At 49.5% G+C, this 20,837-nt stretch overlaps 9 protein-coding genes across 9 annotated transcripts; 3 read left to right on the top strand and 6 right to left on the bottom strand.

The window, feature by feature from the left end:
- Window positions 1-1,340: 1,340 nt before the first annotated feature.
- On the top strand, window positions 1,341-3,174 carry rfeD (uncharacterized protein; the record flags this gene model as incomplete). Its single annotated transcript, XM_056725022.1, has 5 exons — window positions 1,341-1,454; window positions 1,561-1,729; window positions 1,794-1,945; window positions 2,020-2,433; window positions 2,494-3,174. The coding sequence occupies 5 exons, from the start codon at window positions 1,341-1,343 to the stop codon at window positions 3,172-3,174; spliced, it is 1,530 nt and encodes a 509-aa protein (XP_056581272.1).
- A 452-nt stretch (window positions 3,175-3,626) lies between these two features.
- Window positions 3,627-4,966, bottom strand: N7517_007291 (uncharacterized protein; the record flags this gene model as incomplete). Its single annotated transcript, XM_056725021.1, has 3 exons — window positions 3,627-4,467; window positions 4,573-4,684; window positions 4,735-4,966. The coding sequence occupies 3 exons, from the start codon at window positions 4,964-4,966 to the stop codon at window positions 3,627-3,629; spliced, it is 1,185 nt and encodes a 394-aa protein (XP_056581271.1).
- A 680-nt stretch (window positions 4,967-5,646) lies between these two features.
- Window positions 5,647-7,630, bottom strand: N7517_007290 (Dehydrogenase multihelical; the record flags this gene model as incomplete). Its single annotated transcript, XM_056725020.1, has 2 exons — window positions 5,647-6,907; window positions 6,975-7,630. The coding sequence occupies 2 exons, from the start codon at window positions 7,628-7,630 to the stop codon at window positions 5,647-5,649; spliced, it is 1,917 nt and encodes a 638-aa protein (XP_056581270.1).
- Window positions 7,631-8,623: 993 nt separating this feature from the next.
- On the bottom strand, window positions 8,624-10,114 carry N7517_007289 (Cytochrome b5; the record flags this gene model as incomplete). The annotated part of the gene is made up of 2 exons (XM_056725019.1): window positions 8,624-9,832; window positions 9,884-10,114. The coding sequence occupies 2 exons, from the start codon at window positions 10,112-10,114 to the stop codon at window positions 8,624-8,626; spliced, it is 1,440 nt and encodes a 479-aa protein (XP_056581269.1).
- Window positions 10,115-10,374: 260 nt separating this feature from the next.
- Window positions 10,375-12,108, top strand: N7517_007288 (cytochrome P450; the record flags this gene model as incomplete). Its single annotated transcript, XM_056725018.1, has 2 exons — window positions 10,375-10,528; window positions 10,577-12,108. The coding sequence occupies 2 exons, from the start codon at window positions 10,375-10,377 to the stop codon at window positions 12,106-12,108; spliced, it is 1,686 nt and encodes a 561-aa protein (XP_056581268.1).
- Window positions 12,109-12,231: 123 nt separating this feature from the next.
- On the bottom strand, window positions 12,232-13,236 carry N7517_007287 (PhzF family phenazine biosynthesis protein; the record flags this gene model as incomplete). Its single annotated transcript, XM_056725017.1, has 1 exon — window positions 12,232-13,236. One exon carries the CDS (start codon window positions 13,234-13,236, stop codon window positions 12,232-12,234), a length of 1,005 nt encoding a protein of 334 aa, XP_056581267.1.
- Window positions 13,237-13,444: 208 nt separating this feature from the next.
- Window positions 13,445-15,249, bottom strand: N7517_007286 (fungal specific transcription factor domain-containing protein; the record flags this gene model as incomplete). Its single annotated transcript, XM_056725016.1, has 5 exons — window positions 13,445-14,156; window positions 14,213-14,312; window positions 14,364-14,498; window positions 14,551-14,795; window positions 14,876-15,249. The coding sequence occupies 5 exons, from the start codon at window positions 15,247-15,249 to the stop codon at window positions 13,445-13,447; spliced, it is 1,566 nt and encodes a 521-aa protein (XP_056581266.1).
- Window positions 15,250-16,493: 1,244 nt separating this feature from the next.
- Window positions 16,494-17,862, bottom strand: N7517_007285 (zinc-binding alcohol dehydrogenase family protein; the record flags this gene model as incomplete). Its single annotated transcript, XM_056725015.1, has 3 exons — window positions 16,494-17,342; window positions 17,396-17,501; window positions 17,552-17,862. The coding sequence occupies 3 exons, from the start codon at window positions 17,860-17,862 to the stop codon at window positions 16,494-16,496; spliced, it is 1,266 nt and encodes a 421-aa protein (XP_056581265.1).
- Window positions 17,863-18,917: 1,055 nt separating this feature from the next.
- Window positions 18,918-20,480, top strand: N7517_007284 (fungal specific transcription factor domain-containing protein; the record flags this gene model as incomplete). The annotated part of the gene is made up of 1 exon (XM_056725014.1): window positions 18,918-20,480. The coding sequence occupies one exon, from the start codon at window positions 18,918-18,920 to the stop codon at window positions 20,478-20,480; it is 1,563 nt and encodes a 520-aa protein (XP_056581264.1).
- Window positions 20,481-20,837: the final 357 nt, after the last annotated feature.

Genomic DNA, 20,837 nt, shown 5'->3' with positions numbered 1-20,837 from the left:
GATATTAGCATTATTAGATATTTGTACTCCGTACTCTGAGCATAAAACCTCGAACTTGAAATCTCAGACTTTTCTAGTGATCCCCCCTGCACGGCCACCCAGAACCGGGATGGCGTCTGAATTGTACCAATGAGGATGGAGGTAATTGGTGACTCGGTGCCCCCAGGTGGAGATTAGGGGGCCAATCAGGCTGCTTTGGGATGCTCTTCATCGGCAGTTCGTTATACAGCGTATTAGGGGTATTTAGGTAATTCGATAAGAAGGGTAAACGGAGGAGATCGGAGCTGGGGTTAATGTATTCAATGTGAATAGGTTTAGAAGTATATCATCAGGGCATACACTTGACAGACACCAGATACTTTGCATTACTGTATCTATTGTATGCTCAGAACAAAATTAGAAAATACATATGTAAAATAATAAAACCGTGGAAACCTCGAATACGTAATATTACACTGTATCGTGGCGCTAGTTCGCCACCCGGAGCTTCCCTCCCTTCTGGAATGAAGCTCAGGAGCTGGGGAGAGCTTCAAGAGGGGCCGCTGATAGCGCCTTTATCGTGACCGTTTTTTTCCTTTCCTTTTTCCCGGTAACGCTGCAAATTAGATTTTCTGCATTTATAGTACATATCTTTTTAAATAGTCCGAGTAAAATTATCCATCTCAGATATCAGATAAAAGAATATGAAAACGCACAGATAAAAATGGCTAGAGCTCGGTGTTCCACCGGGGTTTCCGAAAAGCCGTGCTAATTCGGCTGTATTTAAATACCTAATACCGTACAGTTTCAATTTTTTCCCTTTTTTTTTTTTTTTTTCTCTCCCTTGTGTAATTTCATTTTTAATGAACGTTCCATGGGTATTTCTTTTTACAAGGGAAGCTCAGAGCTGCACGCCCCTCTTTTTGGTTATCGATACTCGATAGGGACGATAGTCACGTATGCGAGGCTCAGTAACTAAAGGCATAGAAAGAAAAGCTGTTCCTGACTAGAATTACTATTACTTGCAGATATGGAATTTAGAATTGAAATATATATATACAAAAAAAAAAAGAAGTATGGAGCAAAAAATAGAATAAGGCGAACTGCGTAATTACCCGTAATACCCCCCAATGACTTTCACCCACACGGGGGCCTCGAAGTACTCTGAATGTATGAGCCGCCCTCTTCCTTTTCCTTTTTTTCCCTCTGCCTTTTTCGCTTCCCACTTCTCTTTTACTTCAGAGCATGTTGAACTGCATTGCCTATTGTTCACATAAACCCTGTCTGTGCTTGGCTGATCTTTTTATTCGCCCCTCCTTTTTTTATCTCAACTCCCGGGATCTCGGATGACCATATGCACCATGCCTCCTCGAAGCTCACTGACCAGCTCTTTCTCGGTAACCGATGCCAATAATGAGGTGGTCTGTCCCTTGAAGAACAACGATAGTTCCAATTGTCGCAAAAGATGCCTGGGTGTGAGTATTTGCCCCGAGCCCCACCTATCACCTTGGACAGCTTAAAGCTATATAACCCCCGTGCAACTCTTGAGTTCAACTCGAACTAATTCGGTTGGTGCTATAGGAGAAACGCTATCGCTCCATGCAGGAGCACATCCGACGTGCGCATCCGAACCACTACATCCCGAAGCTCCCGGCTACCGAGGAGAGCTTCCTGTTGATGGTGAACACCCCGCTCGAGCAACGGGTGCAGCTGTCACCCCCGGAACCTGCTCAACCTCGGCGACCCCATGGTCAGTTTTTTTTACTTTTCTTGACTTGCTTTCTCGCCACTGGGATACTGACGGCTACCCACAGATGTGGCGCCGGAAAGGGACGTCTATGTCGCTGACGGCTCCCCGGCTACCCCTCGAGCTCTGGATGAACCCCACCCAGCTGCGGCCACTGCGGCGGTTGCTTTGGCACAACTGCACCACCATCGACTGGCCTCGGACTGGGATACAGACATGGTTTGTCGCTCCAGGCTGTTGTGGGCTTCGAAGCCCGAGTCTCTCCACGGTGGCACTGACCCGCATTTCCCCAGGATACCCATTCGGATACCGACTTGAGTCATCCTCGCATGCGTGGAGCTATTGAACTTCCCCCACTCCGCGACCATTTCAAGCAGGAATCTCTTCCGCCGTTCACCCCTCGTCCCCGCGAGCTTCTTCCGTCCATCCTCAATCACTCCCCACCCGGTCGCTCATCCACATTACCGCCAATCCAGCGGAGAGACAAATTTTGCCGCCCACGCAAATCTTCCATTACCCAATCTGCCCGGAAGCCCAAGCAGGATCGTCCCAAGTCAAAGGAATTCGGGCGGCGACCAAGTCTCACTGACCGCAAAGCCCTTTCAGCAGAGCCGCAAACCGCGGCCTGGGCGCAAGGCAAGCGCTGGGAGGATTTGATTGAAGCCGCAACGTCGGCAACCGAAGTAGACGATGAGCAATATTCAGAGGTGAGTTTGAAGTCAATTTTGGACCTTTTTTTTCCCCCGGCGCTGATGCACCAAACGCAGGCTGGTCGATCTCCAACGATTGCCCCACTGCTTTCCAACGTGACGTCTGCTCCCTCTGGAGTGAAAAATCGGTCGTCGCTACCACCCGCTTTCCAGTCTGCAGGACTGCCTCCTATCTCTTCACATAGGCCCTTCCCACCGCAGTCATATGCCGCCTCGCCTTTGCACAAATCATTGACCCCACCACCATACGAGAACAACCGCAGCCGTGAGAACGACCTGGAACCATTCCCATCTATTGAATCATCGCTCGATTCCATGTCTTCAGCCTCCGGTAGAAACTTTGCCTCGTCGGTTTCGGGGATCGCGCCGTCTGTAAACTCCGATTCCAGCCCAGTTATGAATCTTATCCCGTCCATGTCCCAGCGCCAACAACACAGATTCTCAAATCCTACTCCGGCGTCTTTTCGCAACAAAGAGGTTCAGGTGTTTTGCGCTAATTGCAAACGACCCTCGGCACTAAATGAGTGCTATGCCTGTACGGAGTGCATCTGTGGAGTCTGCCGCGACTGTGTGGGCATGTTCATTTCAAGTCCGCCCGCTTCATTCCGAACTCCAGGGAATGGGCTATTAAACAATGCCCCGTCACAAGGACCGACAAGTTACCCTGGTCCTCGTGGGTGTCCACGATGTCGAACGGTGGGAGGCAAATGGAAGGCATTCCAAATCGACATCAAGTGAACGACTTCAATAAGACAGCCTAAACTTTTGGCTTTACGCATTTTACGATTGATGTTTGATACACGTTCATTTTTATATTGTTATTTATTCTTCATCATTCGATCGGTTTTGGGGGTTTTTTTTTTTTTTTCCACCACGATCTGGCAGGATTCATCATCGAGACGATGTTGCAGGAGTTGTTATTATCAGGCCAGGTCTTTTCGGTGCAGGTTTCCGAGAGCAAAACCCGGAGAAGCTGGTCTTCAACATTCACAGGTCTACATTTTCTTTCGTTTCGCATTCTGGGGTTTAGGTGGACATATCTTTTGGTCATGAGGTATATGCTTTTGATGCTTTTTTCAAGTCTTTCATGTGATGCGAACTTGTACTGCAATGATTCATTCTGCTACACTGTTTATAGAAGAGAGCTGTGGCCGTCACAGCATGCAATTGATTTATATAACTGCAAATATCTACTCATCCCAGATGACACTGCTGAGACCCTCCGCAGTCCCAACCTTCCCAGGCTCACCAACATGTACTGTAGCAACCTCCTCGCCCAGATTCCCCGTCTTCGGATCCCGACGCACAATTGCAACTGTCGCAGAAGCCTGATTCCCAATCGCAACCAAATCCCCAGCCCGATTGATCACAAAAGTCCGCGGCACTTTCCCAAGCGCAGAAGACGAGTCGCGCAACTCAAGCGACCCATCCTCCGGCGACCGATCAAGCACAACCATCGAATCATTGGGCGCGAACCCCTGATCACTTCGAATCGAAACATAAAATTCGTCCCCAATCCTGCTAATCCCAGCGGGCGTCGCACCTTCAGGCATAACACCCCCAGGATATGGCACCATCGTCTGCGTCTTCTCAAAAGACAAACACCCAGATCTCGGATACGAAACATCAAACACCATCATCGTACCTCCGATCTCGTTAGCAAGATACATCATCGTCTCGCCAACAGCCTCTGTCTTTTGCGAATGGGTCGACCCAGCTCCGGCCGACCGGTCGCTGCCATCTGTCCAGAACACGCCGTGTCGCGGTCCGCTACCAAAGGTAACGTTCACGCTCGGACACTCTGACAGCTTTCCCGACCGGCCATCCTCGATCGCGTACACGCGCAGCAGATCCGCGCCTAAGTCCGGACTGACGATGAATGAGCCGGTCGGGTCGAGGAAGACTTCGTGTGGGTGCGACGAGTCCTGTTGGGCCACTTTGCCCGGCCTGGTCAAGTTGAAATGGAAGGCTTGCAGGGTTGGTTGGTTTTGTTTGATTGGTAGGGCAAAGGTTGAGATGGCTGAGCCTCCGCTGTTGGATTGTTAATACACATTCTCATTATCACACCTATACCCAATGCAAGGCAAGACGAAGACCCCGGGAAGGTAAGAAAGAAAAAGTAAAACAAAAACTTACTAATGCGCAATCGCAATGAACTTCTTCCCTGCACCCGCCTCATAGATAACACTATTCACGCCGCCACCGACAGCCTTCGCGACAGCGCCTTCGCGCGCAGCGTGCCGTCTGGCTTTACATGCAGGGCCGTCAGTGAGCCGTGGGTGGAAGGATCGGCAGTACCAGTCTCGTCAGAGCAATAGACGGTGCGTGTGTGCGCGTCTAGGGTTAGCCAGCTTGGCATGTCACCGCAGGTGTTGAGGGTTTGCGATACAGAGAGATCATTGTCTTTCAGAGTTAGGGTGTAGACATTGCCATTGTAGTGGGTTGCCCAGAGATGGGTTGGGGGTTTGATGGCAATGGCGGCTGTTGTTCCTAAGGCGGAGAGGATGGGGAGGAGGGTTTGAAGATGCATTTTTGGTGTTGCTACCTATTTGGGGATTGAGGGTGTAGATGTACGGAGGTGATGGGAAAGACGCGATCAACGCGTGGGATCGGCAGTCCTTGCCCGTGCATTGGAATCGAGGGGTAGAGAAAGGGTGACATTATGTTTTATGTTGTATTGCTTTAGTCTGTTTCAATTGTGCATATATGCATGAAGTAGATGCAGATAAGACTGTAGTGTAGTATATTTATTTAAGCCACATCGTCATAACAAGCTTCGAAAGCCACTTTATGGTTACATATATTTGAATACAACGTGCTATTTCTGACTCTCTTAGCTTCGTTTCACCCGCTTTGTTTTCACCCCATGTTTCGTGGGAGATTGCTGAAACAGGGGTTAGGCCGAAATGCAGTTTCTTTTGTCCAGAGAGTAGATGGCTGTGGGGAAGGCACAACCGGCATCGAAGTGGACTTAACCTTGGATGGATAACTTTGGGGATCAAGAAGGTGTTCCATGTTTATATCCATAAAGTCAGAACTAGGAAAGAGACATTCTGGGAAGGTGCGAGTGCTGGAGCCCCCCCCCCCCCCCCCGACTTTCTTCTCTTTTTCTCTCTCTAGATTGCCTATGTATGCAGATACATGATATCTCTAAATTGTTGAGGTCTAGGTCCGCAGATCAAATCTTCAAATATCCTTATATATATCTCTCTAAACAAGAGTCAAACCAGTGTAACAAGCATCATTGCGCGCAAGCTCAGTCTTAACTCCATCCTCCAATGACACCGAGTACAAGCTACCACCCAGGTCAGCCACATACACGATGTTATTCGCCTTATCCAACTTCAAGCCGATAGGCTCGTGGAAGTGACGCGCCAAAATAACCTTCTCCATATCCATCTCTTCACCGCCAACGTACGCACGATTCAGCGTGCAGCCGAATGGGTGCTCGCCACGATCCGTCCAGTACAGAGTCTGACTCTCGTTATCCAACTCAATATCAATAGGCTCAGGAAGATTGTTCCACAGACGCCGGATATCAGTCCTATTCTCAGCAGTCTCACCGGCAGGAATATCCAAGCCTGCGCAGAAAATCTGACCAAGACCAGCCTTGCAAGGCCCCTTTTGGGTCCAATACAAGAGACCGCGCTCAGCATCGACAGCAACACCCACACACCAAAGCGTCATCTGTTCCAACAGACTCGAGCCAGGCACCACCTGCCGCTGCACCAGGATAACGTGGTTACTACCGTCATAATCACAGCGGTGCACGCTTATACCCTCGCGGTCACAGAAGTAAATCTGCTTCCGTGATTCGACCACAGCGAGCTGCTTGGGCGTGTGTACTTGTCCAACGGGGATAAGGCAGGTGACATCGCCGCCTTCCAAATCAGCCGACCAGACCGAGCCGTCACAGCCCGCCGTGCTGCGGCCCATATTCGACCAGAAGACGCGCTGCGTGGCCAGTGACACGTCAATACCGTCGGGCAGGTTCTGGCCGACCACAACAGGGGTGAGTTTCTGGGTTGCAAGGTTGAGGCGCAGGATCTTGCCGTTCGAGTGCACCTGTGAAACGTCCTTGGCGTTTCCGCCGAGGCCGACGTCTAGCAGATAAATGTCTTTTGCGGCGCTGTGCGGGTTGGCGGGGGTTGCTTCTGCCGAAGAAGATTTCGCGAGCGGGGGGTAGAGGCCGCCCTTTTCACTCTTCTTGCCGAGGCGTCCTTGCTCGATATATTCCTTGCGCAGCCAATCGACAGTCGGGGCGGAGGGGAGACCCCTCTCTTGGATGTAGTTGTCTTCGATGAAGGCGACAGTGTCGAGGCCGACTTGGTCCATCAGTTGGCAGGGGAGAGGGCCGTTCCTGAACATGTGTTCCCAGAGCAGGTCAATTTCGCTAGGGTCGCTGACGCCTTCGGAGAGGATGCACATGATTTCGCGCTTGATTGCTGCCCACATGCGGTTGAAGACGAATCTATATGTTTTCTTGGGTCAGTCTGCTGTCCTATATATGGTTTGGCTTTTGGAAGATGAATACATACCCGGTCGATTCACGGCGAGCTGTCACTGGCAGCATGCCACACTCACCCAAGACGGTCTCCAAGTAGGGGAAAATCTCGGGTTCGGTCTTGCCACTGGTCATCAGCTCGACCATGCGGATAGCAGGAGGCATAGCGAAGTGAATATTGAAGACTTTCTCTTGACGCTTGGGAGTGACCTTAGCGAGCATCAAACTTGACTTGAAAGAGGAGCTGTTGGAGCCGATGTAACAATCCGCCGGAGCGTACTTATCCAAGTCCGCCAAAGTATCAATTTTCAACTGCAGCACCTCAGGGACAGCCTCGATAACTAACCAAGCATTGGAAACAGCGGACTCGAGCTCAGTGAATGTCTTGCAGATTCCGTAGGGTGCGGAAGTAGACGACTCGAGGTCAACCTGGGAAATGGAGGTCTCGACTTTGGGGTCGCTCGCACTTCCCTCGCTATCTTCTTCGCGTGCCTTGTGGATGCGTGGCATTAAAGAGAACTCGGCTTTGTGGTGATCGATGAACTCCGCCGCGTCACGGAGAGCCACCGGCGAGGGATCCCGCATATGGACATGATAGCCAGCAGCGATGAAGACACAACCGATGCGGCGGCCTAGGACGCCGGCGCCGATAATTGCAACCGGGCGGTCGGTTCTGGGCTTAACACCCATATTGGAGGTAGGTAGGAGTATGAGGGGAGGTGGCGTTGTAGATGTGTGTTGGTGTATAAAAAGTATGTAGATATGACGTGAAGGGCGGGAAAGGTGTTGGCTTAGCGAGGACAAAATCACAAGGGCGACAGTGGAATATAGGCTTCCTTATATAAAATTTTGTAATCCAGGATCCGAATTCACAAGGATATCCATATATCCATGAGGAGGCTTGCTATGCATTCGGATCGCAATATACCACCCCAAGGCTATTGGACATGTTAGGGCTCCGCCACCGGAACCCGGCATTATGGGTATGAAGTCCCAGGAACAGAAAGACGCGGATATCACGGATGTACCTAGGTAGGGTTGTTGTGTTGTCAAAGCCAATAAACTTCAAGAGTTGAGGTAGATTTGGGATCTCCATACACCGGAGGGAGTTCGGATAGTGGAGGAACGCTTTTCGGCCCGGAGTCGCAACGGAATCGTTTCGGAAACAGTTCGGAGGAACTTGCAGAACGTTTATTCTAGACAAGCTTTGAGCTCAAAGATTCTTCAGATTCTTCATTTTGTTAGGCTAAGACCCGGAAACTGCTGCCGTTCAGCCCGGTGTTAGCCGTTCAACTCCACTTAATATTGACTATTATTGACGGAAGATTGGTTGATTTCTGTGTTGATTCTTCTAGAAGCGCGGAGGGAGTGAAACCAGCATCAGAGAAATGAAAGAACCTTGGAAGGTTGAAGACGACGTCATTTTTAATACCAACCTGAGGCATTAAAGATATACTTCGCAATATATTGAGGTTGGATATGGAAATGCCGATGCTCCTGCTAGGCCATAATACCAGCAGCTAGACACCCAAGAACACCAAATGCATACAAAAGAGTGAGAGCTAGGCATTATCGAAAGGTGATTGGAAATGTAACTAGTGCCAGTATACTATCTCTATATCTATATCAAATTCAAACTTTTGTACAATTTAGACTCCGTCCACTGATAATATCACAATATCCTTAGAACAAGAAGACCTGATCCGTAGCTTTGGAAACAGCACTAGGGTCCTTCCACCCCAGACCAGCGAGAGTTTTCTTCATCGCATTAATCATAGGCGGCGGGCCGCACAGCAACATCTTATTGTCCTCATCGGCAGGTGCCAAATACTTCTGGATCAGATCCTGCGAGACGAAGCCACGGTGACCAGTCCAATCCTCACCAGCCTGTGAAAGCACGTATTGCACAGAGAACTTGTGCGGGTTCTCACGAGCAAAGTCATCCAGCTCCCTGCGCAGCAAAATGTCCTCCTCGGTGTTATTCGCATACAATAAGCTCATCTTCGTAGTATCGGCCTTGTCATTGCAGATAGCTCGGATGAGCTGGTACATGGGCGTGATACCGGTACCACCCGCGATCATACCGATGTGGTTCGCGTAGGAGGTGGTATATTGCATTGCACCCTTTGGGCCACGGATCTCGATACTATCACCGATGTTCATTTTCTCGAGGTGCTTGGTCATCTGACCTTGGGGGTATACCTTGACTAGGAGCTCGATGCGACCCAGGTCGGTGTTGTTGGAGACGGGTGTGTAAGAACGGGAGACGCTTTTTCCGTTGATGATGGCGCGCAAGGCGATGTGCTGGCCTGTGGGGAGACCGAGGATGTCATCTGTGCTGGGGAGGCCGAAGGTGAATCGGTATACGTTGGGGGAGACGACTTCTTTGTGGGTGAGAGGGAAGCTCTTAAACTGGCGTGGGTCTAGGGGGCTTGTGGGGAGTGCCTTGGTGGGAGCCTTCTTGGCAGTTGATGAGACCTTCTTGCGGAAGATGAGTCTGTCGGAGCGAGATGTGCGGTGAGGCAAGTGGTGAGTGAACTCTTGCTGGACATCCAGCTTAGATGAAATCCACATTGTCACCCCGAATGTGATAGACAGCTGGGCGACACTGGCGATTCCGAATCCGGACCAGAACTGGCGGGAGGAGGTGGGGTGGTTGGAAAGAACAGTCGAGGTACTCTCCGATATCTTCTTTAAGATTGGAGCAAACTGACCCCATCCGTTGCTGTAGCCGGCGAAAGCCACGCCTCCCAAAGCGCCAGTCATGCCAAATTTTAGCAACGACAGGGCCAAGGAACGAATCCGACTGGGTGATGGCTTGACAGATACAACAGCGGTTTGTGCAACTTGCTCAAAGGTAGGACGGTAGACCTCGATTGATTCGGCGTGTTCCTATATCAAGTCAGATTATTGTCATCTCAAGTTAGGGCTTGGAAAACATACCTCTGACGGCAGGTCGCCAACATAATATTGCACTAACTCTTCACGAGCCTCGTCAGAGTGACCAGTTTCTTCGAATGCCTCAGTAGCATCTGTGCCAGCGACCTCAATCAAGATGGCACTGCCGCCAGGGTGGTCTTCGAGGTATTTGGTGACATCGTAGACTTTGTTGTGTAGAATAATCCAAACATCGTCTGGCTTGTTATGCCTTTGAACTTCTTCGAGGGTGTACATTGTGTGAGGTGATTGAATTCCTTAACTTGAAATCCACCAAACATTTATATAAACATAAAATATGTCAATCCCTATATCCGATATTCTCGTGCGAAGTTCGCCCGAAGTTCGGAAGTGGATCTACATGCCGATCCTCCTATACTAACGAAGACGATGTCTAATGCTCCACTGGATAATTCGGATATTGCCATAAGAGAGGGAAGATATTTAAGAACAGTGGTTTTCAAATGGTTCATCTAAAATATTAACCAAAATCCATCATGCCTGTTGGACTAGCACCAAATCCCGATCCCGTGTTTTACTTCATCGGAGATGAAGTATCAACAGCACAGCCTGTGACTCTAGATTCCAAATGGAAGATCGAAGACGTCAAGCGTGCTGTGGGAGCTGTCTTTCATGTTGCTGCACCACTTGGTATGTGTTCCGTGTAACTATATACATTACTTGTGCTAACATGATCAGGCTTGACCTTCCACGGAGAAAATGAAACCGAACTCTTGTCAGTAGAGGAAATCCTTGCTGCACCCTCATCACAAACTACACCCATCGGTCTCCGTGTTGATGGCCAGGCAGTCCAGAGCCCCCAAGGCCCCGAGGGTCTCCCACTAGTGGGCAGCTTCTATGAGATCTTCCCCGACCACCTGGGCAACCATTACCGACTCTTCCGCAAATATGGCCATGTCATCAAGACCACCAACATGGGCAAGACAACATACTTGACTGATAGCCCTGAAGTGGCAGCTGTCGCCCTGACTGAATCGGTCTACATGACCAAGAAGATTAACGAAAGCCACCCTCTTTGGGGTGTCAAGGACAACACAGCAATCTTTATCGGAGATACCGAGACTGAGAACTGGCGCTTGGCTCATAAGTTCTTACCACCAGCGATGGGTCCCAAGGCAGTGCGCCACTACACCCCGTTGATGCAGGAGTGTGTGCGCAAGTCCTTTGCAGTCTTTGATGAACTCGATGCCCGCGGCAAGTCCTGGAACGCCTACCAGTACATGGTGAAGCTAGCATCTCAAACCATCGGAAAGTTCTCCTTGGGCACCGACTTCGAACACTTCACCGATGTCGACGCCCCTTTGCACCCGATCGTCACCAACATTGCCAGTCTGCTGTCTCTCAATAAGAAGATCACCTCCCGAGGTGAATGGTACCGCCACCTTCCCTTCGGTGATCCCGCCCGTCTTAAGCTTGTCCAGCGCACAATCTACTCCCTTCTACAGGAGAAGATCGACCTAGTCAAGGGCTCCGGCATCGACGGAATGCCCATGAACCAAGCCGCAGTCGAAGCCTCTTGCGTAGTCGACTACCTACTCAACACCGTCGACGAATCCGGCCAAAAATTCCCCGAAGGCCTGATTGTCGCAAACATGCTCATTGTCACTGGTGCCGGCTTCACAACCACCTCCGCTCTGATGTCGTGGCTCCTCTATTGCCTCGTCACCTATGAAGGCGCCCAAGACCGTCTCTACGAAGAGCTGTGTGAGCGCGGCGTCGCCAACACCGACAAGCCCGTTGACTGGACGCCCGAGTTTGCCCACAGTATGACCTTCCTCGACTGCTTCGTCAAAGAGACCCAGCGCCTGCACAACGCCTCCTTCCAGCCTGGCCGCACGACGAAGACAGACGTCGTCCTGCCCGGTGGTTACCGTCTACCCCCTGACAGCGTCATCGTCCCCAACCTGTACTCTATCCACACAAACCCAGAAGTCTGGCGCGATCCTTTCCGCTTCGATCCCGATCGCTGGACTAGCGAAGAAACTAAGAACAAGCATCGTTGCGCTTACATTCCTTTCGCTACGGGTCCCCGTGGCTGTATTGGATTCAACTTTGCGCTGCTTGAGGTGAAGATCTTGTTATCGGAACTTGTCTCGCGTTATGAGTTCACCCGTGAAGGCCTTGAGGCTGTCGAGTATGATCCTGAATTCCAGTTGATTCGGCCGTTGAACTTCTATGTTCGGGCTAAGAAAAGAACTGCTACTGCTTAAGTGTTGGAGCACTATTATTTAGATTGGTTTGGCGTGGATTTGGATTGATCTTTGTTCGTTAGACTCATAGATGGCAGGTAATGCTATGTACAAAAGAATTGACACCTGATATTTTCTGATCTCCTAACGAATGCCCTCTGAAAAGGAAAGCTCAGAGCTAGGAACCATGATATTTCCATTGGCAACCAGCACACCAGTTCCGGAAATCGTGATGCTAGCCGAATCTTCTTTATTCGGCGCAATGCTCAAATTCATCAGACATCTCCTCCCAGTCTGTACACCCTGCACAACTTCAATTTCAGATACTCTACCCTCTATCGAAGTTAGGATATTGTTCGCCCACAAGTAAGCAGCCAATGGCCCAGCGGCCGAACCCGTAGCTGGGTCTTCCATTGACATCCCCGGACTGAAAAATCGGGCCTCAAATCTCGGAGTCTTTGGCCCGGACTCATTTTCCGCAGATGCGAAAACATACATGCCACTGTTATGGCTTTCAGTACTGTCAAGCTCCTTGGAAATCCCTTCTTTGTTGGCAAAGCTGACACTTTTCAGGACATTGAGGCTTCGAACTGGAACCAAGAGATGACGAGCAGGTGAAGTCGTAACCACCATTGCCCGGTCGAGTATAAAATCCGAGTATCTTAGTCCAATATCACAGGCGTCGATCCCAAGTGATGTCGCAAGGGATTGATGGTTGGTATGTTGATTCAAGAACTGCGGTTGTCCCTGGCGCATCGAGACCACAAGATCTCCTAGGTTTGATCGCGATACTTCCACCGGTAGGATCTCATTGCCTAGTTGTTGGAAGTAGGTCCGACCGGATTCCGTATCTTGTGCGATGTCTCCCAAAAGCCTCGAACCTGCAATCCACCACCAGGCACCGAGCGAGTTGTGACCAGCTCCGAAAACTTCTACCCCGTTGGGGAGAAACGATCGCAGGCGCCAGGTAGCTTTTGTGTTTGTTGGGGGACAGATGAAGGTTGTTTCCGATAGATTAAATTGTCTTGCGAGTAGTTTCATCTGGGTGGAGGTGAGAGTGGTGGATGTGGTGTCTACCACTGCGAGGGGATTGCCTTGATAGGCAATGGATGAGAAGACGTCGATTATATAGTAGCAGAGTTGAGACATTGTGGGAGTTGGACTAAGGAAATATGCTATAATATGGAGAGTGTAGCGAATGGTATTTACACACAAAATATGGAGAATTCAACCAACCCCATTTCAGCTAATAATTGTGATCTATTATAAATCAATAAAATTAGAAGTCTCCCTCGTATTTCACCTCGTATTCGTCACGCTCTTCCGTCTTGGGCACCTCGTATGCAATGATATCCGCTCACTGACCATCACTAGTCTCCCGCAAGGCCTTCAAAGCCCGAGAATATGGACCAAAGTACCTTATATTAGTATCCGTATCCTCCCACACAGACTGCTGTTCCTCGCGCTCCAACACAACAATCAACCGCTCAACAAGCACTCCAGCACGCGAACGCTGCGGACCCGAAGAAACCAAGCTCTGAAGCGTGAGCGCACAACTAACAGCATTGTGAACAAACGCCCAGGAGCGACACACGGTCGCCGCAAGACGATGCATATCCAAAAAGCTCTCAACAGCCTGAGCAGCGCAGTCAATACATTCCATCTTGATGGAATCGAAATCTACAGTCGGACTATGAGATTCACTGGATGAAGACTCCAGAATCAGCCGACAGAGACGACAGACCGCGTAGCAGATGTGGATATTCAGGGCTAGACGCTCGAGATGATCTTGCAGGCTGCGACAGTGGGATTTGTCACAAAGGAACGGGGCGGCGTCTTCGAATATAGCTGCCATCCGGCTTTTGAAGGATAGTATTTCGGTGATGGTTTCAGTGTTGTCTTGTCGTGCACGCTCGAGGAGGACTTGGCATATGGCACAGACGCATTCTGCGAAGGACCATCCTGGACCTGTGCCTGGGTCATGTGGGATGCTGCTGCTTAGCTTGTTTATGTTTGGTGGGCGGTCGTAAGTGAAGGAGAGGAAAGTATCTTGCCATAACAGCATCCACCTAGAGTCTGGGTTAATGGGAGTTATTGTGTCGAGGTTGCTAAATTTTGAGCGTACCATAAGCGTTTTCGCTGGAATTGTTCCAGCGTGGAACTTTGCGTTTCTGAGGCTGTCTCTTCATGTAGTCCAATACTCTGCGCAAGGCGTATAGTTGATCCTATAACCAGTCAGTACTGTCATCTGGCTATTACTAAAGTGGGGTACATACCCATCAGAATCCAGGCACTGTTAGTGTCGAGGTTGTTCCGCAGGCAGTTTCCAATTAACGCCTTGGCTTGGATCTGGTTCATGTTGGTGTTGTTGAAGAAATTTGAGGCTCGGAGACATTGGAAAGATGAGCAGACTGGTACAGTTAGATCTAGATATGAAAGAAAGAGGGTTCAGACTAGACTTACTGAACACCTTGCAGCGTAGATCCCGCTCCTTGATGGGGTCATTCGAGAACTGCACTCCGCAGGCAAGCACAGCAAAGAGCAGTGCAAGCCACGAGGAATCCACGTCATCTAATCTCATCGCCTCATTTTCCAGCAGCATTCCTGTGCGCTTGTTCATAAATTCAAATAGCGAGATATTGAATTGCTCGTAGGTCACCAGCGCTGGGTAAAACGGGTGGACGTTTGTTTGATAGACTTGCCAATATCTGGGACCAATCAGTACAATCTCCAGTATTTATGTGCTCAGGCCAATGATAATAATTCATTAAACAGCCGTGATACATACCGGATAATATCCGACTCGTCTGGTAAAGTCTCACATATTTCACCGGCTCCGGGCTCTTGCTTCCACAGGTTCGTAAACGGATACGTCCGGGGGACAAGCTGGTCGGAGAGCATTGCATCGTTAAGCATTGGGTCACTCCCAGCTCGTCGGCATCCCAGAGCGACAGGTGGATCCGAATGGCTGCCTAGGAAGATGGTAGCGCCGGTAGCGTCTTCGACGAAGTGCTTTCCGGGAGATTTGGCAAGTGTAGAGCCTTTCCTCGTAAATGGTGATTCTGTAGGAGATGCAGAATCGGTTTCGGCAATTGTGCCCGACCGAGCATTTGAGCAGGTCTGACGCAGCTCTGCCTTGAGTGAAGATATCTGCTTATCCATCTTGTCGAGCCGGCTGAGAATGAGATCAATCCCCGGAAGATATTTATTATTTTCATTTGAATATACTGTTTGATCTTCGCCGGAAATACTGTTGAATATGTTGTCAGTAGTCGGAAAATTGGAAGCCCTCAAAAATTTGAGATATTGTCCTATGTTCATGGATTCGGACGACACCGCAAAGCAAAATAAGGAAGAGCACTGAAAGAACAAGACGAACTGCGTTGGATCATACCTATGAGTGCTAGTTCCCTGCATTTCTTCATCCCTATCCCTATTCATAGAGCTACTCTTCCCATCGGAAGGTGGCGGCTCATGCCCTGAGACAGGAAGCATACAGCATAACTCCGGGTGGTTACGCTGCACACAACTAGAACATGGCATATTACCATTGCATCGGACTTTTCTGTGGCGGCAAGGGAAACATGCCTTGATGCCACGGGTGCGGCGCTTGCGCTTAAGCAGTTCACTGATGTGGTTTGTGTCGTATGGATATATGGATTGTTCTGAGCCCTGGGAATTAGATGGGTCCATGTGGGCAGATTTTCTATGTCACAGATGAGCAATAATTCGAAATGAATATGCGTATAATCGTACTTTCAATCAAATTTGTTGCGGACTCTGGGAATGACATTATTGGCGACATGACATTTACCCTGTTCTGATTCGTTGATAGGTCTTACCGCCACCCCCATTTCAGGCCTTTGAACTAATGTTCACGATTCGATATTCTGTAGAATCTGACACGTTAACTTTGATCACTTTCATTTGCTTTTATACAAGGGCAGCATTCTAGAGATTATTATGATATTCCAGCTTTTTGCCCAGGTGGGGTTGTTAACGTCAGATATATATATTTCTCTTAGACAAACGATAAATGCTCTACAACCCCATCAAGATAAATTTATTGGGTATTCTTTTCTCGTGAGGAATCGTGTTTCAGGTAATCTTAAAAGCATCTTGTGTAAATGATTATGTGGTGTGTTGAGATGCACAGTTTCATCTATCTATATTTCTGGTATAGATTGTTTCTCACCCAAGTTCATCAGATCGCCCTTACTCTTCTGTTTAATTGTGGACTGAACTGTACTGGCTATGTGCATTGTTGAGAAAGTGTATTTTTATGGTGAAACCAAGGAAGTTATCTAAAACTTATTTCTTTATTGCTAGGAGAGAATATTTGTAGTATTCATTTAGGACAAGAATGTAAACGGAAAAAGAAGAAAACGAGATGATCCATATAGATCTTAAATAGGAACGACCAGGCGCCTGCCTGACACTTGGCCTTGGCGCATTTGATCCAAGGCTGCATTGATTCCGCCCAACCCTCCCGGAATTGTGGAAATTGCAGGGAGAGATAGTAAACTCTTTTCCAGAGCTATTCCCAACCAGAGCATCAAGCTTCTCCCAATTTTAGGCACCTCGTGGAAGATCTTCATGGGCACGGAATGGTAAACAACGCTTGGTACCTCTTTTTTTGGCAGCGCCGCCAAAGCAACAAGATGGGCTCTCTTTTCTGGACTCGGTTCTAAGCATTGGACAAGTTGTGCTGCAGTTTCCTTGCCAACAGTATCGATTCCGAATCGGAGACTTCCCTGCGTAATGCCACGAATGGTTACGACAGCTCTAGCGGGATCGTGACAGTCAACAAGGACACAGCCAGAGTTGGCCAACCTCGCTCCGTGTCTCGCCACATCCACCACTAAAATGACCTTTAAGCCTGCTAGGCTAGCGATCTGGGATAAGAACAGCGCGCTGGTGGATGACCCACCCCATATCGTGACCCAATCCCCAGGGCAAGGTCTCTCATGCTCTTTGATTGACTCCAGGCACTCGGATCGAATATCGGCAGGGAAAGAATCGGGTGGTAATGTTCGCAGGATGTCGCATAGATCGTTACCTATCAAGGCCGGCAACCGAACGCTCAGACATACCCCCAGCGCCAAAGTGGCTGCCACATACGCAACCCCTAGTGCAGCACCGTGTGCGACAGGGACATGGGAGGGCAATTTGCAAATAGTGTGTTCTTGGGCGACGGCGTACTCTTGGTATGCAGCCTTTCGTTGATCACGGTAGTCCGTGGACGCACAGAGAACCTGTATGGCTCTTAAGCGGATGCATCACGGAAACAGGCTGGGTTATTGCTTACCACGTCACCTCCTAAATAGGCAGACCCCTGGGGTGCTTTGACAACCACACCGGCAAAATCCCGACCAGCAATGTAGGGGAGAGAAGGGATACCGAAGCCATAGTCACTTGCTGGGATGTTAGTTTCGCCACGGATAAATACTATATGAGCACATACACTGATTTCCAGTCAATCGGGTTCAGTCCGATAGCTTGAATCTTGATCACGAGCTCGTCGGAGCGCGATACCAGGGGAACTGGATGGGCAGGGGTTAGGGCGTATGGCTGGCGTAATCCCTGTAAGACCAGGGCAGTCTGAGAACTTGGCACTGTATATTCCACAACGCTAGAAATGGAACATGATGTGTTGTCCCTGGGTTCGTTTTTGGATGGGAGAGGAGCCCATGGGCAGACAAGGGAGCATGGGCTATCGGGTACAAGCTCCTTGGCGAGCTGGGAATGGGGGTGAAGCGACGTAGAGGTCATCATTGTGCCAGATGATTGATATATGTATATAGTTCATGCAATGTATACAGGGGCGATGTGCACACTAGATATAGAGAAGCAGGAGCACTTAGTAAGGAATGAAAAAAATGAGTTAATTAAAGTCCCTCTCGCTGAAGATGGTCTACTCTATATACCAAATGTTATAAATTATACAGAACTGTAATCTTCGATGTTTGACCTGAGGTGTCAAGTCCGAACCTTAATATCTCGGAGCGAACATTGAAGTTAGAAAAAGAACATCAGATAAGATTAAACCCCGATAATGCCCTATCACGGATCACTAGAGCAGCAAGGCAGGGCAGGGCTGGCTTATCTTTGGCGAAACGTAAGCGAATATAGGCCTAGATAGGCCAAGTCGCTTTCGCTCAGAAATTCCCCAAGTTCGCTATCCTCGGAACATGCAACAGCCCATAGTTTCTGGATTGATGGAGACTGATATCGATCCCTCGAGCGTTCTCAGTTGGGATATTGATCAGTGTCTGCCGACTGATCCCATCGGAAGTCATAGAAGTCAACTCCCTGCCCGCAAGCCCGTTGAGAAGCCCAGGACAGGACGGCGGGGGGTAGAGTGTATACAGTGCGTTCCTTCAACCCCCACTCCCCCACAAATTTCCCCCAAACCACTTTCCTCACCCGTCATCTTACCTAACGCTATCATAGGGATGTCTCACCTGCCGCCAACGAAAGATCAAGGTCTGCGTCTTTAAATTTGCTTCGGTCTCTCTCTCTGACCCTATTTGTAGTGTGATGGACGACGACCGACCTGCGCAAATTGTGAACGCTCTCGGCGACACGTCTGCCATGGATTTATTCCCGCGCCTGCAGCGAACGCTGCGATATCACGGTTATTTGATCATGCGACTAATGCCACCTGCGTGCTTGATACTCAGGGGGGTGAGCCTGGCCGATCGGCAGACACTTTCTTTGCGCCAAGTCGCGGTAATTCCATCGCATCAAGCCCACTTGACAGTGTAGAGACTAATGAGAATATTAATTCGTCCATACTTTCCTCACCAGGTGGCATTAGTGGCACTGGAATGTCGTCACCTGAAACGGAGGGTGATTCTGCCGAAGTGCTCTGGCACCAGCTGCCTCATGGCCAGACTCCCTTACAGACACCTACTGGCTGGCCGTCGAACCAGGACGAGCCTGTTGACCGCGAAGATGTGCTCCTGATCAGGCATTACCGCGAGGTGGTGGGCCACATCATGATGCCAGTTATCGATCCACCACGCAACCCATGGCTCCAAATATATTTGCCTTTGGCCCTTACACAATCACCTGATCGCACTACTCTCGCTTTACGTCACGCCATCCTTGCCGTCTCAGCTCTACACCGAGCCCAACTCGGTGGTTCGGAGCGACAAAGTCTGCTAGTGAAGGGTGTGGTCTATGCGCTCGATGCCGCACAGTTGGTGGGTGATTGCTTGAGTGATAGTGATGTCGAATACTCAGAGGCCCAGAAACATGCCTTACTGGCCTGCACATTGTCATTAGTCTCGAGCAACAGCTTCGCATCTGATAGCAAGAGCTACCAAGAGCATCTCAGTCTTGCACACAGCGTGTTCACTATGACCGGGTCGAGTTGTTTCTGGAGGTCAAACCTTCGGTCCAGCGTGCTTTATCAGATATACCGGTTTTACGAGCTCTTGGAAACAACTACTCAAGGAGCATTAGCCAGTGGACCTGAGTATAATGAGTGCAGGACGATCAAGTCCATTTCACCAGACGAGGACAGTGATAATATCTCATGTTTCTCCACATCCTCGATGGGATTCCAACATCCTGAGGGAATCGTCATGCCGGCCCATTATGTTCTAGATACCTGTTTCGGCATCAGCCTGCGGACGATATCATTGCTCTATCGAACCGTTCGTGCCGACCGACAGATTGCTAAATGGGATCCGCGCGTCAGCATCGAGGGACGCCTAGTTCAAGAATTCGAACATGTTAGAGCAGAGCTTTACGATATCACACTTGATCCTAAGGCACTATCAAGGAGCGCGTTAAATGATGAGATAAACTTCTACGTACCTGATTCTAAACTGGAACTGCTCTGGTCATTCGGAGAAGATGCGGTCATCCCTACAGCCGTTCGGGATGAGCTGCTTGAAAGCCACCAATGGGCCTTTCATAACGCCGTCATTTTATTCTTCGGGCGTTGCTTTGACTCGCCACAGTTTAGGCGCTCTGAAACGGACTATCCAGACAAAGGCAGGCCGAGATGGGCGAATTTGGAAACTCCCTTTCAAGATTATCAGAAATTTGTCGCTTTGACATTCGACTCCCTCGAGACTATTCAGTGCCTCACTCGGGGCCGCTCAATCAGGCCTGCCATTACATTATGGCCTGCCCTCGTTGCCGCTTGTGAGGCCGTAGATGTCGAGCTGCGACACAGGTGTCTCCAGTGGTTTCAAAATGCGTCAGGAAAGGGGATCGCCAACTTGTCTCGGGCAAGGGCTCTGGTCCTAGAGGTATGGAAGCGAACGGACCGCCACCTTGACGCAGACGGGAGACTCCCTCCCTCAAGCCGTGGGCTAGGGTTTGTTGACTGGCGCGACGTCATGGGCGAGCTGCCAACCCCCATTATGCTGACATAGTCATGGAATCATTCCCTCGTTATATTGTAGATTTAATTATATCATGTTTTGGCACGAACTCGATAGGGCATAAATAGTATAAGTGCAGTTTCTAGGAAGCATAAGTCCGAGTAAACCAGTATAATAGATTGGAGCACACTATTACTCGACATATTGAGAGATAGATATGTTACGTACCTTTAAGTCAACACTACCTACCCAAGGACCCGCTTCAATCTCGGGCGAAGGAATCCATACTAAACCCGCGCCGATTCTCGCTGGATTCCCACATATAAAAGTCGCCCATCTCCCAGGGACGGCTGGGCCAGGAAACCTTTCAGCAACTCATCTTACGATCTGGGAGAACTGATTTTTACT

This window comes from Penicillium concentricum (assembly GCF_028827145.1).
Source record: "Penicillium concentricum strain IBT 3081 chromosome Unknown utg000002l_segment0_segment0, whole genome shotgun sequence".
NCBI lineage: Eukaryota > Fungi > Ascomycota > Eurotiomycetes > Eurotiales > Aspergillaceae > Penicillium > Penicillium concentricum.
The sequence above is the reverse complement of the archived record's forward strand: the minus strand, read 5'-3'. Positions and strand labels throughout refer to the sequence as shown.